We start from the raw sequence: 22,806 nt of genomic DNA on the forward strand, positions 1-22,806 counted from the left end.
TTGTCTTTCTCCCTTTCAGCGACACAGTATGCTTAAGCAACAAGATTTAAGTATTGCCATGGTGGTAACATCACGCGAAGTCTTGAGTGCACTTTCTCAGCTTGTCCCATGTGTTGGTTGTCGTCGAAGTGTGGAACGCCTCTTTTCTCAGCTTGTAGAGTCTGGAAATCCTGCCCTTGAACCCCTGACAGTAGGGCCCAAGGGAGTACTGTCTCTGACTCGGGGCTGCATGACGGATGCAAAAAAGCTTTATACGTTATTTTATGTACATGGGTGAGTAGAGCTAATTAAGATAAATGCTTTAATTTTAAATGACTTGATGACAATGAGGCCTTGCAATGAGGGGAAACCTTTATTTGGTTAGAGCAGAGATTGAATTTAACAGTCTTATTGAGTAGCTTCTCCTTCTGCTTTCCTATGGAGAAAGGTATAAATAAAGTAAGCAAAAAATAGTGTATTAAGTACAAGTTACAAAGAAAACAGTTAGATGGATTACAGGGCATGAGTGGATTAAATTAATATGAAGAGCATGATTTGATAAAGAAATGAATAAAGGGAGGAGGGATCCTACGTCATTCTGGATGAAGGAACAAAAGGAATAGCAAGAATAAAGGGTCAGAGGTTAGAATTTTCTTGACATGTCTGAGGAACAAGAGCATGTTGGCTAGAGCCAGCTGAGTAAAGAGAGCAGTAATAAAGGATGAGATCCGAAGAGTAATGAAGATCCCGTTGTGGTAGTTAGTACCTTATAGGTCGTGCTGGGGGTTTTACTCTCGAGTACACAGGAAGTTTTGGAGAGTTTTTAGAGATGAAAAATATAGTCTCACTTGAAATTTGGCTTACGCTGACCTTTTTATTGAGAATACTGTGAAGAGAGTACAAGAGTAGCTACAGAAATCAAGAAATTAAGTTGTTCAATGTTAAGTGGGGAATGGGACATTGATTACAGGTGATAAAGACACCAAGAAATGATAGAATCCTGAAATATTTTGAGGACTGTGTAAATAGGATGTTTGTATAGATAGATAAGGGAGGGATAGCTTCATAGGCAGACCGAGGTACTACTTGTCAAGACTAATGGGTCCCCAGGATCCACATGGTTTAAGGAAAGAACCAGCTCCCAAACACTCTCCTCTGATCTCCACATGTGTTTGAACTCACCCACATACATGCATGCATACATGCATATATAAATGTAATTAAAACAGTTTTTATTATTTTATTTATTTATTTATTTTGTTTTTTTCTAGACAGGGCTTCTCTGTATAGCCCTGGCTGTCCTGGAACTCACTCTGTAGACCAGGCTGGCCTTGAACTCAGAAATCCGCCTGCCTCTGCCTCCCAGAGTGCTGGGATTACAGGTGTGCGCCACCACCACCCGGCTATAATAAATTTTTAAAAAAACAAAAATTCATTTTGAAGTTCATGGGACTGATCTTAAGACTTCATGTATAAGCCGTGCAGTGGTGGTGCATGCCTTTAATCCCAGCACTTGGGAGACAGAGGCAGGCGAATTTCTGAGTTTGAGGCGAATTTCTGAGTTCGAGGCCAGCCTGGTCTACAGAGTGAGTTCCAGGACAGCCAGGGCTATACAGAGAAACCCTGTCTTGAAAAACAAAACAAACAAAAAAAAAGATTTCATGTATTTTAGGCAAGTGTGATGATACCTCCGAGCTATAGCTTCAGCTTGAAGAAGAAGCTTTAGAGTTTTTTTTTTAAACATAGGACTAACATAATCTGATATTCTGATTTAAAAGGATTACTCTTGCTAAGTGAAGCCTAGAATATAAAAGGCAATGGTGGCAGTATGGAACCATTTGGGAAATTACAGTTGACTCAACTAGAGGTTGGTGGGTTGGACAAGGGATATAAATGATAGGATTGTAATCTATATAAAGGTTATAAAAGTTGATGTGCTTTGCTAATTAGTTGGATGTAGGATGTGTTTCTTTAACCCTGAGCCATCTTGCCAGTCCAACATTGTATATTCATACAAATTTTCTGTGGTTTACCTCTCAAGGGTAGTATGTATTTATATAACATTTGAGGGAAGAAAGATGGGTGAAAATCATGTAAACAGTATCTAAAATACCAGAGTGTCAGGCACACTGGTAGCTCATAGGATAAGAGTTGTAGTCTAGGAACAGAGGGCACTGAGTAAAGTGGGTTTGTTCCAACTGGTATGGAGAGGGGAAATAAATGTAGACTGCTTTGGGTATTTACTATAGAGACAGTCAGGATAGGTGATGTAATACTATTAATTATTACTTCTCACAAAAAGGCAGCTGACAGAAATTTTTAAAATTTGAAACCAAAATGACAAACCTTTAATGGTTTATTTTTTTTACTAGGTCCAAACTAAATGATATGATAGATGCTATTCCAAAAAGCAAGAAGAACAAGAGGTGTCAGTTGCACTCTTTAGATACACACAAACCTAAACCTTTGGGGTAAGTAGAAATAAATGTCAAAATGTTTCATCAATGTTAAGTATATTAATGTTAGTCATATTTAGTGAAAATGATAACATTGCTAGTTTTGTTAATTGGATTACATTCTGACAGATGTCAAAATAAGCATGTTTTTGGGTTCTATGGGTCTTTCTGCATTGAAACTATATAAGGTCACTGAGCTTTAAGTTTTTTTCCTTTATGTTGTAGGGAATTAAGAATATGAGAAATTTATGTCACTAATTTTAAAGTTTTCAAGATAGTAATATTATTTGATTTGTGATCATCATGTTTAAATTGTTTTTGTCTTTCTTATTTTTAGGTTTCCCTAATTTATTAAGGATAAAATAAAAGCATTACTCAGTTATGGTGATGTGTATTTGTGTAACTAATTCTTCTTGATTGGATACACAATACTGGTTTGCCCCCATTTCCTGGCACAGTGCCACAATTGTTTGCTGGTTTGCCCCAAGTATTCTTGGGAAGGATAGAGTCAACATGATTTACAGGGAGTTTGAAATAAATTTCTGTTTGGGGAAGAATAAAGTGATATAAAACTGTTCTGAGTTAAATATCTCAGTGTCATTGGAATTATTTTATAGACATTTTCTTTCTCTAACATAAAGACCCACATATCCAGGTTTTCCTATGCCCAGGGGAAAAAAAATCATTTAAAAAAAATTTTTTTATCAGGACTCCAGTGTGTAGCATAATATTTGGAAACAGAAACAGGCGAATCCCTGTGAGTTGAGGCTAACCTGGTGTGCATAGTAAGTTCTAGGCCAATCATCTCAAAAATAAATAAGCAAAAAATCATGTAAGCTAAAGAATACAGAGAAGTAGAAAGACCATGAAGTAGAGACTTATTGTTTGAGATAGCATCTCAGAATTTTGCTTTAGTCAGGAACTCCTCTCCAATGATCCTCCAACCTCGGCTTTGTGAATACAAGTGGACACTGCAGGGACTCCTGCTGTTCCTGCTGTTCTGTGTATCTTACTCACATTCAGCACTTAGCAAACTTTGAATGAAACATTTGTTTCATTCATCTGTTTGCTTTTTTCTTTGCTGAAATATTTTAAAGAAAGTTCAAGGCATCCTGCTATTCTCCATTTACATGCTCTTCTAAAACGATGAATATTTTCTTTCATACCCACAATGGTATAGCACCTATTGGAATTAATTATAATAATTATACACCCAGTTGATACTTAGATTTTCTGCAGTGCCTAAAAATATCTTTTTGCATTTGTTTGTTGAGGTCAGATCTGAACAAGACCCATATATTCCATAGTATCTAAATACTTTGAAACCAGTGAACGTCTGTACAGTTTATAGTAGTTCTCAAGCTATTCCATATATTTGTGGAATGTTGTTACTGTGGTTGTGGAGACAGGGTCTCATGTAGCCCTGGCTGGCCTTGAAATTTTTGTATAGTGGAAGATTACCTTGAGCTCCTGATCTTGTCAGTACCTCTCTAGTACTGAGATAGCAGGCATGGACTGACTACTGCATCTGTCTTTACTACATGTTTTTCTTTATATTGTTAGAGGATTCTTCTCTTAAATGTTCATTTCAATAATAATTTTCTCATTAGAAAATGAGTTGAGCAATATTAAATAGTAAAAAGGTCTGCTTTATGGTTTTGTTTTCTTCTTTTGTGGTTCTTTATTGAAGACTAATAAAAAATAGTAGATGGTCCAGCAGCTTACATACCTGTTCTCATTGCTGTTTTCCTGTGAAGACCAGTTCTTCCTGTTTTGTTCCAACTGCTTTTCTGGTTCAGTAGTGACTTGCTTTTTTGTTAGTTGTCTATGAGGCTATCTTCATATCTTGTAGCTTACAAAAATAAAAGTAAGTCATTCTCTTTCAAGTATAGCTTCTTTACATGGAAATTCAATTGTTTTTGGAAGATTGTTTATTGAATGTGAAATTAATATAAGTGGAACTAGTTGATCTTAGGTAGTGTGACTTAACTAAGGTAGCTTTAGTTATTCCCCAGTGTGTGTAGATGGTAGTCAGTGATTATAGTCTTGTTTAGTCAGGATACCTGAGTAGGTAGAGTACTTTGAAAGGCTTCCACAATTGTTTGCTGTTAAGTCTTCATTTTATGTTTCTTGCTTGTTCCCTAGCCTCTTCCTCCTTTTCCTTTTCCAAGGAAAGTATTCTCACTGGGTTCTAGCTGTATAAAGAACAGTGGTTGGGTCGCTTTTACTGAGGGTGTTCTTTTAGCTATGCAAGTAAATCCTAGTTTGTGGGTTTTGTTTTGTGTTGTTTTGTTTTTTGGTCTGGAAGTTTGGTATCTAAAAGAAAGATCCAGGCCAGACTTGTAGACTTGAAGGCCAGAAGTTAGTGATTAAGGATACCCTGAGAAAACAAAATGTAAAACCATGTAGAAAGAAAGAAGAGCAAGAACAGGGAATGGGGGGAAGTTTCAGTTAATCAGAAGAGTATGGCTAGCTGGGTAGGAGGATGCTGAGGAAGGGTGTTTGAGACTGGTCTGATCAGTATACTAATGTTCCTTAGTCACCAAGGACCCCAGAACAGACACTGGTTTAACAGCGCTGTTGATGAGCAGAGTGGATAGTGTTGAATGATGAATACAAGGTTGTAGTGTGTTAAGCCTTAAATGGAAAGTACAGGAGTAGAAGAAGGAAATGACTGAGATTCTTCAGAAAACATGTCTTAAAGGAGTCATCCAAGTCATAAGTCCTAGATTCTGATTTAAATGGTAGGTTATTTAAACTTAACTATCAAAAGAGGAATATGAGACTTGAGATAGAGGATTTAACATGTAAAATAGAGTAGAAGTTATTTCATTGTCAGAGTAGGTAGAATCTCATTTTGACTTTTTCCCCTTAGTGGGATTAAAGTGCTGGATTGTATAATGACATGTTAAACTGAGAGTTGAGAAATACTTATTTAGCTATGAAAAGACTTGGGTTTTACCATCTTAAGCAGGCACGACATTGACTTTCTAGGATTGTAATGAGACCTGCAGAAGATCAGGCAGGAGCCAGTTCAGAATTAGTGAAAAATCTAGAAGAATATCCTTAAATGGAATATAGACAGACATTTCTGTAGACTGCACATCTGCTGCACAGCAAACTGCACCAATGTCACACTGATTCTAGTCTCAGAGGAGGGTCTGGGAAATTCTTAGTAAGTTTAAAGAGATTATGTGTGTTGTACTTGCTACTTACTTAGGCTATTAAGTATGTACTTTGTCAGAATAATATGTGACTTTCATGGCTACTTGGAAATAAAAAACTAGATAAGTTTGTTGCCAGAGCTAGCTGTAAATAAGAGTGACTTAATCATTTAATGATCACATTAAATAAAGAAATTTCAATTGGTTAAAGATTGATCCATGTTTAATAGGTGAAAAGACTATAACTTTTTAAATACCATTTGGCTTTAGAACATTTGAAGTATATTTGCTTGTAAAATGCTTAATATATAAATGAGTTTCTATTTTTATAACTGTAAATAATGTAAACTTGATAATCAAGTGTTTGATGTAAATGTGTGAAACACATTAAGTAACAATGTATTATGGTTAAATATATGATTCATTATTCAAATTTGCAGATTTATTTACTAATATCTTAATATGTTAAAGAATTCATGATTTTAACATAGACCTTAGAGATTATTTCTTCAGGTTATCTCAGTGTCACTAAGCTTTGTACCATACTGTACTGCAGTGAAGGGAGCAGTAGCAGTGTCAGTTCAGAGAAGTTAAGTACAGATAAGAGAAGTAGTGAAGACCACAGGAAGGACAGCAAGTGTAGGATCATTTTCCATTATGGACCTTTCCAGGGAACAGCCAGGTAAAACCAAGCAATCCTTTATTCTGCCTTTTTAAACCTTTCACCTTATGTATTCCTCCTTTTCACTAATATTTATTCTTTTTACAGAGGATGTTGGATGGATGTTTGGGAACTCATGTCCCAGGAATGCAGGGATGAAGTAGTTTTAATTGACTCTAGTTGTCTTTTAGAAACACTAGAAACATATCTTCGAAAGCACAGGTAAGTGCAAAGGTCATCATGATAAACTGGGGAAGTTATCGCAGATGTCAGCCATTCGGAGTAGCCTGTCACTGGCTTCTTTAATGTAAAAGTATTCCAGTTGTCCTGTTGAGGTCTGCACTAGGAGTCATGGTAGGCAATTTTTTATGAGGTGGCTTTGAGTGTTAGTCTTCTTGTCTCTTTCTTCCTTTTAAAGATTTATTATTATAATTGCTTTTTTGTTGTTGTTTTTGTTTGTTTGTTTCTTTGTTTTTGAGACAAAGTCTATGAGCCCTGGCTGTTCAGAAATTTATTATGTAGATCATGCCTGCCTCTGCCTCTTGGAGTACTGGGATTAAAAGCATGTACTACTGCAGCCAGGGTTTTTATTATTTTAAATTGTGTATGTCTGTGCGCATGTGAGTGCATGCACCTGTGCACGTGTGTGTGTGTGTGTGGGGGGGGGGTAACCAGCTTGTGTGTAGCTTATAACCAGAGATGTTGGGACCCCTAGAGCTGGAGTTATAGGTGATTGTGAGCTGTCTGACATGGATGCTGGGACTCAAACTCCAATCCTTTGCAAGAGTAGTTTGTACTTATTCTCAACAATGGAAGCAATTTCTCTTGTTTTCGTCTTTTTTTTTTTTTAATATTTACCATTTGTTCTGGTTTGGTCTTTCGTGAGACACAGGTTGACTGAATCTATTGAAGTATAGTTAAACACTTTAGAAAAGTATAATATTTCTGCTTTTTTCTAATGGAATCATGCTTGATAAATTTTCAAAATTAAACTAGCAAGTTTTTGGCCTAGAGTCGTGGCTCATTTGGTAAAGTACTTGCCTAACATGCATCAGGCTCTGGGTTTGATCCTCAGCCCCAGCATAAATTAGAGGTGATTAAACCAGCTTGTGATCCCAGTACTTGGGAGGTAGAGGCAAGGTGATGAGTCCAAGGCAGCCTGGCATACAGGAGACCTGTTTTACTCCAAAAAGCTTTTTATTTCCTAATTTAAAATATTTCTTCTGTAATTATTTATCAGAATCTTTAAATAGAGTTAGAATATATTTGTTTCTTGTAACCTTGTATTTTTCTATGTAGAATACTATTACAAAGGAATTTTCTAAGTGCCCTCAGCATTTGGAATCCCTTAGGAAGGAGAGAAACTGGCCAAGGAACCATCTAGCTGTTTTGTTGGTGTTCTTATTGGGACAGATCTGTTATTACAGATTTGTTACATTTGACTTTGGGTTCACTTTAAAAAACAAGAATTATAGTCTGGTTGCTATGCTTTTCAATCTCTTGGGAGACAGGGGCAGGCAGATCTCTTGAGTTTGAGGCCTGCCAGTTCCAGGCCAGCCTGGTTTACAGAGTAAGTTCCAGGACAGCCAAGGTTACACAGAGAAACCCTGTCTTGAAAAACAAAAAAACAATCAAAATGAATTATAAATATAGGTGTTAACAAAATCCATGTTTTTAAAATGGTCATGAACTAATGAACTGTATACTCAGCTCTTTTTGTTTAGTTATAAACTTTCTCATTTTTGTCTTTGATTGGTTTTCAAAAAGTAGACAATATATTGATGGTTTGGGTTTGAGAGAGAAGACTAAATGATATAAAATGTCCTTCTGGGGTCATATAATAAACTAATATTTTAAAGTTTCCTATATTTTGGCTTTGTTTTAAATAAGGTAATATACATTATAAATAGCTAAGAATGAGAAGAAAATTTGACTAGAAGAGTAATTTTATATGTAGAAAAGATTGAGATTGCATAGAATTTGCTCTACCCATTAAAACTTGGACATTTCTTTTTTGATTTTGTCTGTATATACTAATATTCGTGCATGGATGCATGTGCTCCAGTGTGATGATGAGAGAACAGTGGACTCACTTTTCCTTCACCTGTACATGAGTTCTGGGGTTGAACTCGGGTTGCTAGACCTGCTTGGCAAGCATCTTTACCACTGAGCCATCTCAGATATTATTTTATTTTATGTGTATGTATGTGGGTCTGAATGTTCGTTTATACACCATGTGTGTATGTGCTTACAGAAGCCAGAGGATGTTGAGTTCACTGGATGTGGATGCTGAAAAACAAATCTGTATCCTGTAAGAGCAACAAGTGTTCACTTCTGAGCCATGCCTCAGGTTTTAAGAAAAAGTACAGCTGCTTTTTGTTGTTGTTGTTGTTGTTTTGGTTTGGTTTTTTTGAAACAGGGTTTCTCTGTATAGCCTTGAGTTGTCCAGGAACTCACTCTGTAGACCAGGCCGGCCTTGAACTTAGATCCTCTTGCCTCTGCCACCACAGTGCTGGCATCAAAAGGGTATGCCACTTTACCCAACTAAAAATAATTACAGTATTAGTGCAGGGTTTACTATGGGATTAGATTAAATTGTGAGGATTGACAACATAGTAATGTTTACTTAGGATTGTATTTGACAGTATGGAAATGTCAGAATGTTTGCAGACCCTTTTGGCTTTTAAGTTTTCCTTTTAGTTTTTGAAGTATAATCTGTTTCACTTGTTTTCTAAATATTTACTTAATATATATATTATATATATTAGTACACTGTAGCTGTCTTCAGACAAACCAGAAGAGGGCATCAGATCCCATTACAAATGGCTGTGAACTACCATGTGGATGCTGGAAATTGAACTTAGGACCTCTGGAAGAATAGTCAGTGCTCTTAACCACTGAGCCAACTCTCCAGCCCTCACTTGCCTTCTAAATGGTCTTATTATATACCATCTCCCCTCCTCCTTTCTTGTCTCTCTCTCCTGTTTCTTTCTCTTGAGTAAAGGTGCTAGTCACCAAGTCTGACAACTCACCCTTCACAGTGGAAGGAGAGACATGACTCTTCAAAGTTTTACTTTTAACTTCCACACAGGCTGGCATCAAATTCCAAGGCTCAAGTGTACCTCCTATTTCAGTCTCTCAAGCAATGAGGACTATAATCACATACCACCATGTACCCACCTCTGTTTTCCTTTTTAAAAGTTGAATAGTGGTGTGTGTGTGTGTGTGTGTGTGTGTAAAATACATTTCCTTTATTCATCTATTTCCATATCTTGACTATCATGAATATTGCTATATGGTCAATGTTATCCTGCAAAATGTACATAATTTATTCCTAGAAGTGGGATTCCTCAATCATATGGTAGTTCTATTTTTCTAAATCACATTTTATTTATTTGTAACGGTGTAGTGTGGGCATGCACATACTAGAAGTTGGTTCCCTAGGGCTGGAGAGATGGCTCAGTGGTTAAGAGCCACAGCTCTTCCGAAGGTTGTGAGTTCAAATCCCAGCAACCACATGATGGTTTACAACCATCCATAATGAGATCTGATGCCCTCTTCTGGGGTATCTGAAGACAGCTACAGCGAGTGGGGTCCGAGCCAGAAGAAAAAGTATTTGAAGAGAGCTACTGTGTACTTACATATAAATAAATGTTTTTTTTAAAAAAAAAGATTTAAAAAAAGAAGTTGGTTCCCTTCTATCATATAAGTCCCAAAAGTTAAACTCAGGACTCTAGTCTTGGCAGCAAGTGCATTTACCCACCAGGCCATCTCACTTGTCTCTAGTTTTTATTTTGAGGAACCTTCATATTAATTTTCATGGTGTTCTGTCCTGTCTGTCCATCTATCCATCTAACTATTGGAAACAGGCTCTCTTTGTTTAGTTCTGGCTGTCCTGGAACTCTATCCATAGAATAGGCTGGCTTTGAACTCACAGAGATCCGTCTACCTCTGCTTCCTGAGTTCTGGGATCAAAGGTGTACACCACCACTCATAGTGTGTTGACATTTTATGATCCTATAACAGCATGCAGCAGTAATTTCTCTGCATTCCTGTGACCATTGGTTTCATCTAGGTGCTTGTTTCACTTTTTGTCTATTAATGTAACTGTTTGAATAGGAGTGAGGACAGTTGTGGTTTTGACTTTGCATTGGTGACACTGAGGATCTTCTCACTCACTTATTGGTTATGTTTATATCATGTCTGGAGAAATGTAAACCAGAGGCCATATGAACTTCCTCAGACCCGCCCATTTTTAAAATTGGGTTTCTTTTGGGCTAGACATGATAGTATATATCTATAATCCCAGCACTCAAGACGCAGAATCTGAGAGATCTTTGTTCTGCATGTTTGAGCTCATCTTGCTCTTGCTCCCTAAATAGAGTTTCAGGTTAGGTGGGGCTACATAGGTGGGCTGTGGATACTCTTTTGTTTTCTAGATAGGGTCACACTGTGTAGATCTGCTGTGCAAGAACTCACTGTCTGCCTGCCTCTGTCTCCCATGTACTGGGATTAAAGGTTTGTGCCACTGTGCCTAGCTAAAGGGGCTTTTATTTTGAGAATTTTAAAAACCATAGTATCCTGCTTGGCCTAGAAATTGAGTTGTACACCAGGTTGACCTTGATCTTGGAACAGTCCTTTTGCCTCTGACTACTCTGACTGCTAGGATTATAGCATGCACCATTATGCCTGATTTAAGAAAAACATATTTGTTTATCTGTATATCTCTCTATAAATGTGTGTACATACATAATTAATACAGAATTTCTATGTAGGCTAGGCTGGCTTTATCCTTCTGCCTTGACTGTTTAGGGATTACAGGTGTAAAACACCATGCCTAGTTTATAGGAATTCTTTATATTATACTTTCCCAGATTCTGTGGTTTCCTATTCATTAATAACTCCTTTTCTTTCTATCTACCTTTTCTATCTTTCTTTCTCTCTGTTTCTCTCTCTTTTGTTTTTTGTTTGTTTTTTGATACAGGTTTCTCTTTATGTTCTTGGCTGTCAGAACTCACCCTGTAGATCAGGCTGGCCTCAAACTCAGATATCTGAGATCCTCCTGCCTCTGCCTTTCCAACACTGGGAGTAAAGATGTGTGCCTCCACCACTTGGCTTCCTCTTTTTCCTTGCTACATTTATTGTAGTAGTGTGTGTGCATTATGTGTATATAGGAGCCTCATGGAGGTTGGAGCATTGGATTCCTTGGAATTGGAGGCAAAGACAGTTGTGAGCTACTGTGTGTGTGTGTGTGTGTGTGTGTGTGTGTGTGTGTGTGTGCTGGGAACTGAACCGAAGATGGAATTAACTGAGGTCAGAGAAGAGAACTGTGTAGCCCTGGAACACCAAGTGTAAGCAGTTGTCTACTAGGTGTCTCTAGTGTCTCACTATTTTACATTATAGGTCTAGCCCTCGGGCAAGAAGAATAGGATCTTGGTCATGAATCATCTTCATAAACTTGGCTGAAGCCATTGATGTGTGCATATGGATGTAGGTGACCACAGAGTTTCCTTGAAAATGAATTTAAGTCAGGGAGAGTCAGGGTTTTTTTTGTTGTTGTTTTGTTCCATCACAACACCCCTGACAGCCAGTTCTCCTCTGACAGCCAGTTAGTAATATTGTAAGCCTGGTGTTTTTATCTGTTCAGGGTCTTTCTTGTTTTGGGATTCAAAAATAAACTAGGTTCTGTGGGGCTTGGTGGTATATACCTAGGTTTGAACACTCAGGAGTCTTGAGGTGGGAGATCACATGTACTTTATGAGACAAGCATATACCTGCCTTAAGCCTATGTTTAAAGCTAAAAATGTTTAAATTTAAGTCCATGTTCTAGTTTTTAGTTTTTTTGGGTTTTTTTTTTTTTTTTTTTTTTTGGTTTTTTTTTGAGACAGGGTTCTGCCTCTGCCTCCCAAGTCCTGGGATTACAGGCGTGCGCCACCACCGCCTGGCCATGTTCTAGTTTAAAATCATTTCTAGTCAACAAAGATGAATTCATGTGATCTTTAAAAGGATATTTTTATTTTATTTTTATTATTTTTTAGACTTTATAACTGGCTGGCCTTGAACTCTCAGAAATCCATCTGCCTCTGTAGTCATACCCCATTCTTAATTTTGAAGGTTTCTGTTTGTTTGTTTTAAAACAGGTTTTGCACTGATTGCAAAAATAAAGTCCTCCGAGCATACAATATCCTCATTGGTGAACTTGACTGCAGCAAAGAGAAGGGCTACTGTGCTGCCCTGTATGAAGGCTTGCGGTGCTGCCCACATGAGCGACACATACATGTTTGCTGTGAGACAGACTTCATTGCACATCTCTTGGGCCGTGCTGAGCCAGAGTTCGCAGGAGGGTATGAGTATGTAGTTTGCTAGAATGGGCTATCTAGCGCTTTGCTTCATTTTATTACTCAAAAGTTTATTTCTATCACCTATGCCTCACCACATAAGTTTACAAATTAAGGTATGCTAAGAAATTATGCTTTCTTAACTGAATGAAAATGTGAGAAAAGTGTTCTGGTGTTTGCTTTAGTCCTTAGCTCCTTAGTTTGGAGAAGAGGTAGGCTTTCATCATAGATTATCATTTTTACGTGAAAATGATTGAAATGAGTATTTCTTCATGCATCCTGCTTTATCATGTTTAGATTTTATTCACAATGGTGAATTTTGAGTAAAAGTTAGGATTTAGCAGCACGGCGCTTAAGAAATGCTTTATTGAATGTAGTTCATTGACTATGTGTATTATGTAATTATTAAATTATAGCAGAACCTAATTAATATCTGGCTTTGCTCTGAAAATGAAATTACAATTAGGTTTTTCATAGACTACCTCAAACCCATTTTTCCTTTGAGTTTTATGTGTGTCAACTCTTTTTTGAGTCCTGGTTTCATCTAGCAGTTTTTTAATTGTAGTAATGTGAATATTACTTCACTGACCGACCCTAGAAGGCCTTTGCCTATGATTGAATTGCTTTTTTTCCCCTCGTCTTCTTCAAACCAGTTTACCAATCAACCAAAAAATAGTTGTCATTTTGCTGGAAGTTGAAAGGAGTCTACCATGTCTTATGAGGGAAACTGTTCCATTGCACCTCTGGGCTCTAAGACCCATCTCCTTAGAGCCAGTTCCTGAGTTATCTTAACTTTTACCAGTATTAGAACTCAGTTTTACTTGCATGTATATTTCTCATTGGCGAAAAGTGTGTGTGTGTGTGTGTGTGTGTGTGTGTCTGTGTGTGTAAATGTATGATTTGCACTTTAAAATCTGAATTTTCAGGTTCTACTATTTAAAGCACTAAGGGTTAATTAATGTTTGGTTGTCCTGAATAGGCGAAGAGAAAGACATGCTAAAACAATAGATATAGCTCAAGAAGAAGTTCTGACCTGCTTGGGGATTCATCTTTACGAACGACTGCATCGGATCTGGCAAAAACTACGGGCCGAAGAGCAGACGTGGCAGATGCTCTTTTATCTTGGTGTTGATGCTTTACGTAAGAGCTTTGAGGTAAGTGGATCACTTCTGACTGGGGTTTATTAATCATGGGCCTAATATTTTGGATCTTTTACATTCAACTTTATTTTTATAATAGATGACTGTGGAAAAAGTGCAGGGTATTAGCCGCTTGGAACAACTTTGTGAGGAATTTTCAGAGGAAGAACGAGTTAGAGAACTGAAGCAAGAAAAGAAACGCCAAAAACGGAAGAACAGACGAAAAAATAAGTGTGTATGTGATATTCCTACTTCCTTACACACAGCAGATGAGAAAGCAGTAAGCCAAGAGAAGGTATGTGTTCTTGCTTTGGGTAGAAGTAAGACTGTAGATTTGGGCATTTTTACTGTTTTTTTTTTTTTATTTGTATGGCTTTTCCTCCAGAATCATGGGTAAGCCATGTTTAATGTGTGCGTTTGTTGTATAAAGGCAGTGTGCTGGATAGTTGTTTCATTATAGCAAAGTCAAAATATGGATTTTCTTTGATCACTTAACCTTCGAACCCCTATTTTTTAAAGTACCCAAACATTTTGTGGGTTATACTTAAATAGTATTTACTGTAATAAATATTAAACTAGGGATATCATAGACCATTTAGAAAATTGTAAGCCCACTCTATATTAATCAAAAAAGATTTTAAAGGGCTGGAGACCTGCTCAGAGGTTAAGAGCACTGACTGCTCTTCCAAAGGTCCTGCGTTCTAGGGAAAACCCTGTCTCGGAAAAAAAAAAAACCAAAAACCAAAACCAAAGGTCCTGAGTTCAGTTCCAAGCTTTCATATGGTGGCTCACAACCATCTGTAATAGGACCTGATACCATCTTCTGGTGTGTCTGAAGACAGCAACAGTGTACTCATATGCAAAGATTTTAAAAATATTGCAACATAGTGAAGCCTTATCTCAGAAAAAAGTAAGTTTTCAATATTCTGGCCATTGTTTCAAGATGTAAGGGATTTTGCCTTTTTATTATTAACATTATTTTTTTACAACAAATACTGGGGGGTGGTGTTTTGTTTTAAGTGACAAATTGACTTTTTATTTTAAGGGAAGTACCTGCTAAATATTACAAGTTTGAATAAGCATAGTTTGTCTCAGTCATTCTTTGAAGTGAAATGAAATTGTTCTTAATTCAGCTTGGAGCTTAAATAGTTGCCAGTGGTAAGGTATGAGACAAAAGGGTTTTGCTTAGTGTTTAACAACTGAATGGAGACAATGACTTCTGACTTCAGTTACATTTTGGTTGCTTCAGTCTTGACTTTCTAAGGCTGGACTAGCAGTGCCTTAACTTAGTGAAAAGGAACATAGTAACATCTAAGTATTAATAAAAAACATTTTGCCTCTAGGGAACTTCTATGGGGGGTAAGCAGACAATATTGAGAGTACTTAATACTGTTTACGCTTTTGTTTATTTAAAAAGTTATTTATTTGTTTTCCCCCTACCCCCTTACTCTCTCTCTCCCTCCCTCCCCTCTCCCCCTCTCTCTCCCCATCCTCTCTCTCTCCCCCTCTCCCTCTTTGGCACTCTGTTTTTTGTTTATTTATAAGGAAGTTAATACTTTTTTCCTCTTTTTTTTTGTTTGTATTTTTGCTTGTTTTTTTGTTTTATTTTGTTTTGTTGTTTTGTTTTTTGAGACACTGTGTGTCTACTTAGCCCTGGCTGTCCTGGAACTAACTCTGTACACTAGGCTAGCCTCAAACTTAGAGAGAGAGGGGGGGGGGAGGGAGGAGAGAGAGATACACCTGCCTTTGTCTTCCCAGTGTTGGGATTAAAGGCATATGCCACCACTTCCTGGCCTACTTTTGTTTATTGTTATTAATGTATTTATGTTGAGGTAGGATCTTACTCTGTAGTCCAGGCTAGCATAGAACTTATTATGCAGCTCAGATAGGCCTCAAATTTAGAGCAGGAGCCAAGCACGGTGGTGCATACCTTTGATCCTAGTACTTGGTTGACAGATGCGGGCAGAACTCTGTGAGTTTGAGATTAGCCTCCTCATACAGTAAATTCTAGAGCATCTAGTGGGTACATAGAGAAACCCTTTCTCAAAAAATTGGAGCAATCCTCCTGTCTCAAATATTAGGGTTACTGACATGAGCCTTTGGATAGTCTCAGTGATTTTTCATACAGATACTTTAAAATTTTTAACCTATAACTATTAATTAGTTAATTGGAAGTTAAAATGTAGCCATTATGTAAGTAAATTTTTTTATTTTCTCTTAATGTCCATTCTCAAAGGAAACAGACTTCATTGAAAATAGCTGCAAAGCCTGTGGCAGTGCTGAAGATGGTAATACTTGTGTAGAAGTAATTGTTACCAATGAAAATACATCATGTACCTGTCCTAGCAGTGGCAATCTTTTGGGGTCCCCTAAAATAAAGAAAGGTGAGTAAAGAATTGTTTTTAAAAATTAAACTCTTGCTGGGCATAGTGGCACACACCTTTAATGCCAGCACTCAGGAGGCAAAAAACAAACAAACAAACAAACAAACAAACAAAAAAAAACACACAAAAAAAACCCACTTTTTTTTTTTTGACCATTCATTTTTTTTTTATGTGCATTGGTGTTTTGCCTGCATATATGTTTGTGTAAGGGTGTTGGATCTGCTGGAACAGGAGTTATAGACACTTGTATGCCAACATGTGGATGCTGGGAATTGATCCTGGGTCCTTAGGAAGAACAGCCAGTGCTCTTAACCACTGAGCCAGTACTCCAGCCTCCTTCTCCCAAAACAAAATTCTTTAAATATAAGTGGTTTTAGAATTTTTGGAATTAGTTTTTTTGTTGTTTGTTTGTTTACAGTTTTTATCTATTTTATGTATATGAATATACTCTTGGTGTCTTCAGATACACCAGAAGAGGGCATCAGATCCCATTACAGATGATTGTGGGCTACCATTTGGTTGCTGGGAATTGAACTCAGGACCTCTGGAAGAGCAGCTAGTGCTTTTATCCATTAAGCTATCCCGCCAGCCCTGGAATTAGGATTTTTTTTTTTGCTTTTCAAGACAGAGTTCCTTTTTAGACCTGACTGCCCTGGAACTCACTATGTAGACTGGGCTGATGTCAAACTCTGAGATCTGTCTGTCTCTGCCTATTAAATTCTGGGATTAAAAGCACGTACCACCACTGCCCTGCTGGAATTAGAATTTTAAAGTTGCTTTATCACCTCAATATCATATGATCTTCAGATACTTAATATTTCTTTTCTTATAAGACACAAAACATGTAAATGGTAATCATACTTTCATTATATTCTATAAGCAATAAAATTTGATATTTCTCTATGGATCCTGAATTAATTTTTATTTTCACCTGCTGTATTTTCAGGCATATCTCCACACTGTAATGGTAGTGACTGTGGATATTCATCTAGCATGGAAGGAAGTGAAACAGGTTCTCGAGAAGGTTCAGATGTTGCCTGCACCGAGGGAATTTGTAACCATGATGAACATGGTATGCTTGGGTTAAACTTCCTGATTAGTATCTATAATGTGGCTGATAGAACACCATAAATAGGAAGGGTTATTAATTTTTGCAGGTGAAGATTCCTGTGTTCATCACTGTGAAGACAAAGAAGATGATGGTGATAGTTGTGTTGAATGTTGGGCAAATTCCGAAGAAAATAACACAAAAGGAAAAAATAAAAAGAAGAAAAAGAAAAGCAAGATGTTGAAATGCGATGAACATGTAAGTGTGGTGGTTTGCAATTATAAATCTTTGCAGTTGAAAACAACCTATTTCACTTGAATTGGCATGCATAGGTTAATTGATAAGGGCTTTTTAAGAATAAGTGTTTTGAACTGGACAGTGTTGACACACGCCTTAATCCCTCTATTGGGAGGCAGAGGCAGGCAGGTCTCTGAATTCATGGCTAGCCTGGAGTGTGTTCCAGGACACAGAGTGTGTTCCAGGACAGCCAGGGCCACATAGAAAAACCCTGTCTTGAAAAAGCGAACAAGAGTGAGGGTTTTGTGTAGTTTCATTGCTTGTTCATTTTGTAGGTATGGATATGAGGAGAGAGTGTTTATTTGTCCAGAAGTTCTGGTGAATCGGAAATCTGGCTACTAATCTTTCTTATAATACTTTGTAATTATTTTTTCTTTAGGTTTATTTATTTTATGTGTATGAATATTTTACCATCATGTATGTCTGTGCACCACATGCTTGCTTGGTGCCCGCAGAGGATAGACAAGAGTACGGGGTATCTTGAGAATTGGAGTTAGGATGACTTTTGTGCCACCATGTGGGTGCTGGGAATTGACCCTGGGTACCCTGCAGGTGTTCTAAGCTGCTGAGCCATCTCTTTAGGCCCAATACTTTATTATTTTAATTAGCTATATAATTTTGAGAAATTTGTTAGTTTTTCTGTTTACCCAAATTAGGATAATAGAGTGTTTTAGGTCCCATGAAGATGAAGATTATATATATAGCAGGTTAGCATACGCTGATAGTGTAAATGCTTGTGAACAGCAGTGACTGCTGCTAACTGTCAAGCCTGTACTGCATATTTGTTTTGTTCTTGACTGTCTTGTCTGGATTGTCTAGGCTACACTGGAGCTCATTGAGCACCTGGGATGTTGTCTTTCCTTGGATAATAAGTGCTGTTGTTTTCCCCTTTCTTCCTTGGGAAATCTCTTGCCCTGGTTTCAGATCCAAAAACTTGGAAGCTGTATTACAGATCCAGGTAATCGAGAGACCTCAGGAAACACGATGCACACAGTGTTTCACCGTGACAAGACCAAAGATGCACATCCTGAGAGTTGTTGCAGCACTGAAAAGAGTGGGCAGCCGTTGCCTTGGTTTGAGCATAGGAAAAGCGTGCCACAGTTCACAGAGCCTACGGAAATGTCATTTGGTCCTGACTCTGGAAAAGGTGCCAAGAGCTTAGTTGAACTTCTTGTAAGTAGTTTACTATATCTTACTATGTATTGGGGGATATATTTGAAGGTTTCAGGTAGGAAACAGAGAGAGGTTAAATGAAAGATGACTTTATTTCTATTCTCTCACTGATGGCTTTTGTGACTTTTGGTTGTCTTATTCTTGTTGGTCTCAAAGTTAGAGCAGTTGGAAGAGTAAGCAGTGGTGTCATGTCTAGGAATGTGTCTGTCTGAGTTATTGTAAACAAAATGTATCCACATGGCAGTATAGTACTCACCCTTCTAGATCTGTAAAGAATATTGAATAAGAATAATTTCACTACCCCAAAGGAAGAGAAAGAAGGATTAACAGTTTGACTCATGCTCAGCTGCATAGTTTGAAGCCTTCCTAGGATGAGACCCTGTCTTAAGCCTCCCATACTCCCTCCTCCCAGAACAAAAACTACAAATAACTTGAACTAAAGCTTGCATTCCAAGATCATTCCTTTAAGTGGCATATAGGAGAAAAGTATGACTGGCCTTGGGAGAGGTGTAAGTTGATACCACCTCCTAAGGGATCAAGTGAACTGTACTGTATTGCAAGTGTCACTGTGTAGTGTGTGCCTGAACATGAAAAGGAAAGGGAGAAGACTGCTCTCCCTGCCATCATTTAGGTCCTGGTGGAACTGTCTTTTGGAATATTAAGAATTTTATTGTTTCATTTTTGTGTATGTTGTAAAGTTTAGTGGTGATTCTTTATAACATAACTTATATAGGACATATTTTATAACATAAAATAAATTATTTTTTACTTAATTTGTAGAGATAAAAAGTTTTTCAACATAGGGCCAGCTAGAGATAAGTCTGCTTATTTAAAAATTGGTGATTATTTGTATCCATCTCTTATTAGTCATTTTTAAAGGCAGAGAAGTACGGTAAAAGGTGGGCTCATAGGTATATAGGAGGCAATTATAGATTCAGTCTTTGGATCCATGCTGAGTTAGGTTTATTTTCACTAGTTTCTAAGATGGGTTGCATGGTGCTTATCCTGTGAGCATTCCAGTTAGAGATTGTGTGACTGGGTAGAAACTAAAAGCTAGGCTGCTATAATTTCTAGTTGCTCCACCAATCATACTGTTTTGCATTCTTTGTCATGGCCTTAACTACTGCTTTAATTTGCAGGATGAGTCTGAATGTACTTCAGATGAGGAAATCTTTATCTCACAAGATGAAATACAGTCATTTATGGCTAATAACCAGTCTTTCTACAGCAATAGAGAACAATACCGACAGCATCTGAAGGAGAAATTTAATAAATACTGCCGCTTAAATGATCACAAGAGGCCCGTTTGTAGTGGCTGGCTGACAACTGCTGGAGCAAATTAAATAAATAAAATAGCTCTGTCTTTCAATGAAACACTCAAGATGACTACTGCGCCTTCTCTTTTAAAAACTCCTAATTTAGTGACTTCTGACAAAAATTTACCTTAAATCTTAAATCAATGTGATTCCTTGTTTTGGGAGACGGTGGAGGTAACCTCGTTCGTTTGTTCTTTCTTCAGGCTTGTGTCTTTAGTTGCGTGGCTGAACAGGCCTGCCTATGATTTAAGCCATCTCTTCATTAAATGTTTCTCTTCCTGTGAGACTTACTAAAGCAGCTTAGTGGCAAAAGTAATGTTGTACTTACACCTCTGTACAGAAATGACAGTGAGCTGGATATATGGTTTACAGTAGACATCCACTTGCAAAGCGTCTGGACAAAATGTTAAAGGCAATGTGCAAAATTTAAAATAAAGAGTATTTATTAATACGCATAGTAGAATGTGGTGTACATGTTTCTACTCAGCGTGGTGGTACTTTAGTGTTTGCCTCTTGTGAACTTTGTACTTGACCATTGTTGATGGAGAGATCATGAATGAGGGTAGCGATTCAGACTGCCCAAGACTGAATTCTTCCTTTGATGAGACTTGATAACTGAGAAGAGCAGTTTCTAGTCTTGTTCTTAAAGAATAAAAGCATTTAAACACTGGCTAGTACCTTCCTTTCTCATGAGACTTGAATTGCCATATTAGAAGTTCCCAACGAGGCAAAAGAAACACATTAAGCTAAAAGAGGTTCATATTGATATTAAAGAATGAAAATAGAATGTTGGTAATCAGCCTCCAAGGCTGGAGGGAAGGGTCCATGAGAGCTGACCACATTGAACTGTTTTCCAACATGAACTCAGTGTAGCTTTACAGTCCCCACTTGTCACAAGCTGTCTTGAGTACTGAAGGGGAGATATTCCCGGGAGTAGTATTTTGTTGCTATTTGATAAGTCAGGTCAGTGATGAAAAGATGACAAATGGTTGTAAGAACCTGAGTTCCATCCCCAAAACACAACTATAGATTGAATGAGGGATAAGACTGGGTAAGGCGGGGGAGGGGAGGGGAAAGAACTAATACATGCACTGTATGAATCGGTCAAAGAATAAAAACAAAATCGGATAAAAAAGAAAAACCCCAGTGCTGGGCATCAGAGGCAGATCCTGAGACTTACTGGCTTGCTGACCTATGGCCAAAGAGAGAAAGACCCTATCTTAGACATGATGGGGTTAGGTTAGTAAGGTGATGGATGCAGTGAGGAGAAGGTGTTTGCCACCAGTCCTCAAAACCCAAGTCTGGTTCCTGGAGCATACATGGAGAGAACTGACCCCGTAAGTTGTCCCCTCTGACTGCATGAGTGCATGCATGTCTGCCACCAATAAATATATAAATGTATTTTTGTTTTTGAAACTTGCCTGGTAGATTAGGTAAGCTCATGGAGGTCTGTCTGTTTCTCAAGTTCTGGCATTAAATATGTGTGCCACCACATAACATCATAAAAGAAAGATGGACTGGGGAACCACACCAATTTACTCCGCCCTGTACATATGCCTGAGCGCTCACATATAAATGCACTTGGAGCACAACACAAAGACTAGGTTGAAGAGCACCACAAATGCATAGTTAGGGCTTTGTGCCTCTGTCACAACACTTGGCCCCCAGACAAAGTAATAGGACATGATGTCTGGGCAGTGGGGCTGGAGTGAGCCATAGGGTCTGTCGATTAGATTTCAGATGGGTAACAGTGACGCTTAGACTCAATTTTCACCATTGGCATCTTGTCGATAAGGCCCAGACTGGCCTTGAACTGAATATGATCCTCTTATCTCATTAAATGTATGACCTCTTTATAGGTGTGAGCCACCACACCATAGGTAGTTGATGGCATTTCTTTGATCGACCTTCTGAATTGTCCTTAAAATGGATTGTAGATCACTGAGCAACATCAAAGCAACTTTGAAGAGATCTTCTTAGCTAGACATTTTTTTTCTTTATTAGGCATTTACTCTGCCAACTGATCTTATACATAAGATCCACAAAAGCAGTAGTTTCAAGTCCTGTGGCCAGATGAAGGGATAGCCAAGTGGGTGCTTATTGAGTGAAAAAGTTTTACTATTTTTAAAATGTGCATTGGTATTCTTGATTGCCTGTGTACTTGTGTGAGGATATTGGATCACCTAGAGCTGGAGTTACAGACCATACTAAGATGCCAGGTAAGTGCTGGAAATTGAACTAGGGACTTCGAGAAGGGCAGGCAGTGTTTTTTAGCCTCTTGTGCCATCTCTGGTCCCAAGTGAATTTATTTTTTTCTTTTAAACTCAGGGTCTCACTAATTCACACTAACCTCAAATTTACAATTATGCCTCAGTCTCCTAGAACTGCATCAATATGGCTTGTGTGACTGTGGTAGGCAGGTGCCAGACCTTTGAGATACTTATCCATCTCCAGCAATCATAAAGGATGGCTATCTGAAGAAGGTAGATAGCAATGTGTTGGTTTTTTATTTTGTTTTTTTCGAGACAGGGTTCTTCTGTAGTCCTGGTTGTCCTGGAACTCACTGTACACCAGGCTGGCATCAAACTCAAGAACTCTGCCTGCTGAGTGCTGGATCAAAGGCATGCACCAGCACCACCTGGCAATAGCAGGCATTTAAAATCCTGAGTGGCCAGAGTATAAAGTGAGTCCTGCCTGCTGTGAACAAAACTGACAACGCAATAATGGGGAAACGGTTGGGCACATTCCTGTCCCAGGACTGGGCTGCTGGTCACACACACCTTTTTTTTCCTTATTAAGACTTATGTATGAATACACTGTAGCTGTCTTCAGACACAACAGAAGAGGGCAT

At 38.0% G+C, this 22,806-nt stretch overlaps 1 protein-coding gene across 4 annotated transcripts in view; it reads left to right on the plus strand.

The window, feature by feature from the left end:
• Ggnbp2 (gametogenetin binding protein 2) overlaps positions 1 to 20,412 on the plus strand; it is a 30,604-nt gene extending 10,192 nt beyond the window's left edge. Inside the window, exons 4-15 of one of the 4 annotated variants that reach the window (XM_052196692.1) lie at positions 20 to 273; positions 2,352 to 2,450; positions 6,156 to 6,281; positions 6,369 to 6,482; positions 12,401 to 12,610; positions 13,578 to 13,752; positions 13,838 to 14,032; positions 15,974 to 16,121; positions 17,068 to 17,193; positions 17,279 to 17,427; positions 18,391 to 18,639; positions 19,779 to 20,412. In XM_052196692.1, the coding sequence (XP_052052652.1) occupies positions 20 to 273; positions 2,352 to 2,450; positions 6,156 to 6,281; positions 6,369 to 6,482; positions 12,401 to 12,610; positions 13,578 to 13,752; positions 13,838 to 14,032; positions 15,974 to 16,121; positions 17,068 to 17,193; positions 17,279 to 17,427; positions 18,391 to 18,639; positions 19,779 to 19,982 (2,049 nt within the window). In that variant the 3' untranslated portion in view covers positions 19,983 to 20,412. The remainder of the gene's footprint in view (positions 1 to 19; positions 274 to 2,351; positions 2,451 to 6,155; positions 6,282 to 6,368; positions 6,483 to 12,400; positions 12,611 to 13,577; positions 13,753 to 13,837; positions 14,033 to 15,973; positions 16,122 to 17,067; positions 17,194 to 17,278; positions 17,428 to 18,390; positions 18,640 to 19,778) is intronic. The other 3 variants (XM_052196694.1, XM_052196695.1, XM_052196696.1) reach the window with 3 other exon arrangements.
• The last annotated feature ends 2,394 nt before the right edge of the window (positions 20,413 to 22,806 follow it).

The sequence above is a fragment of the Apodemus sylvaticus genome, chromosome 10 (assembly GCF_947179515.1).
Source record: "Apodemus sylvaticus chromosome 10, mApoSyl1.1, whole genome shotgun sequence".
Lineage (NCBI taxonomy): Eukaryota > Metazoa > Chordata > Mammalia > Rodentia > Muridae > Apodemus > Apodemus sylvaticus.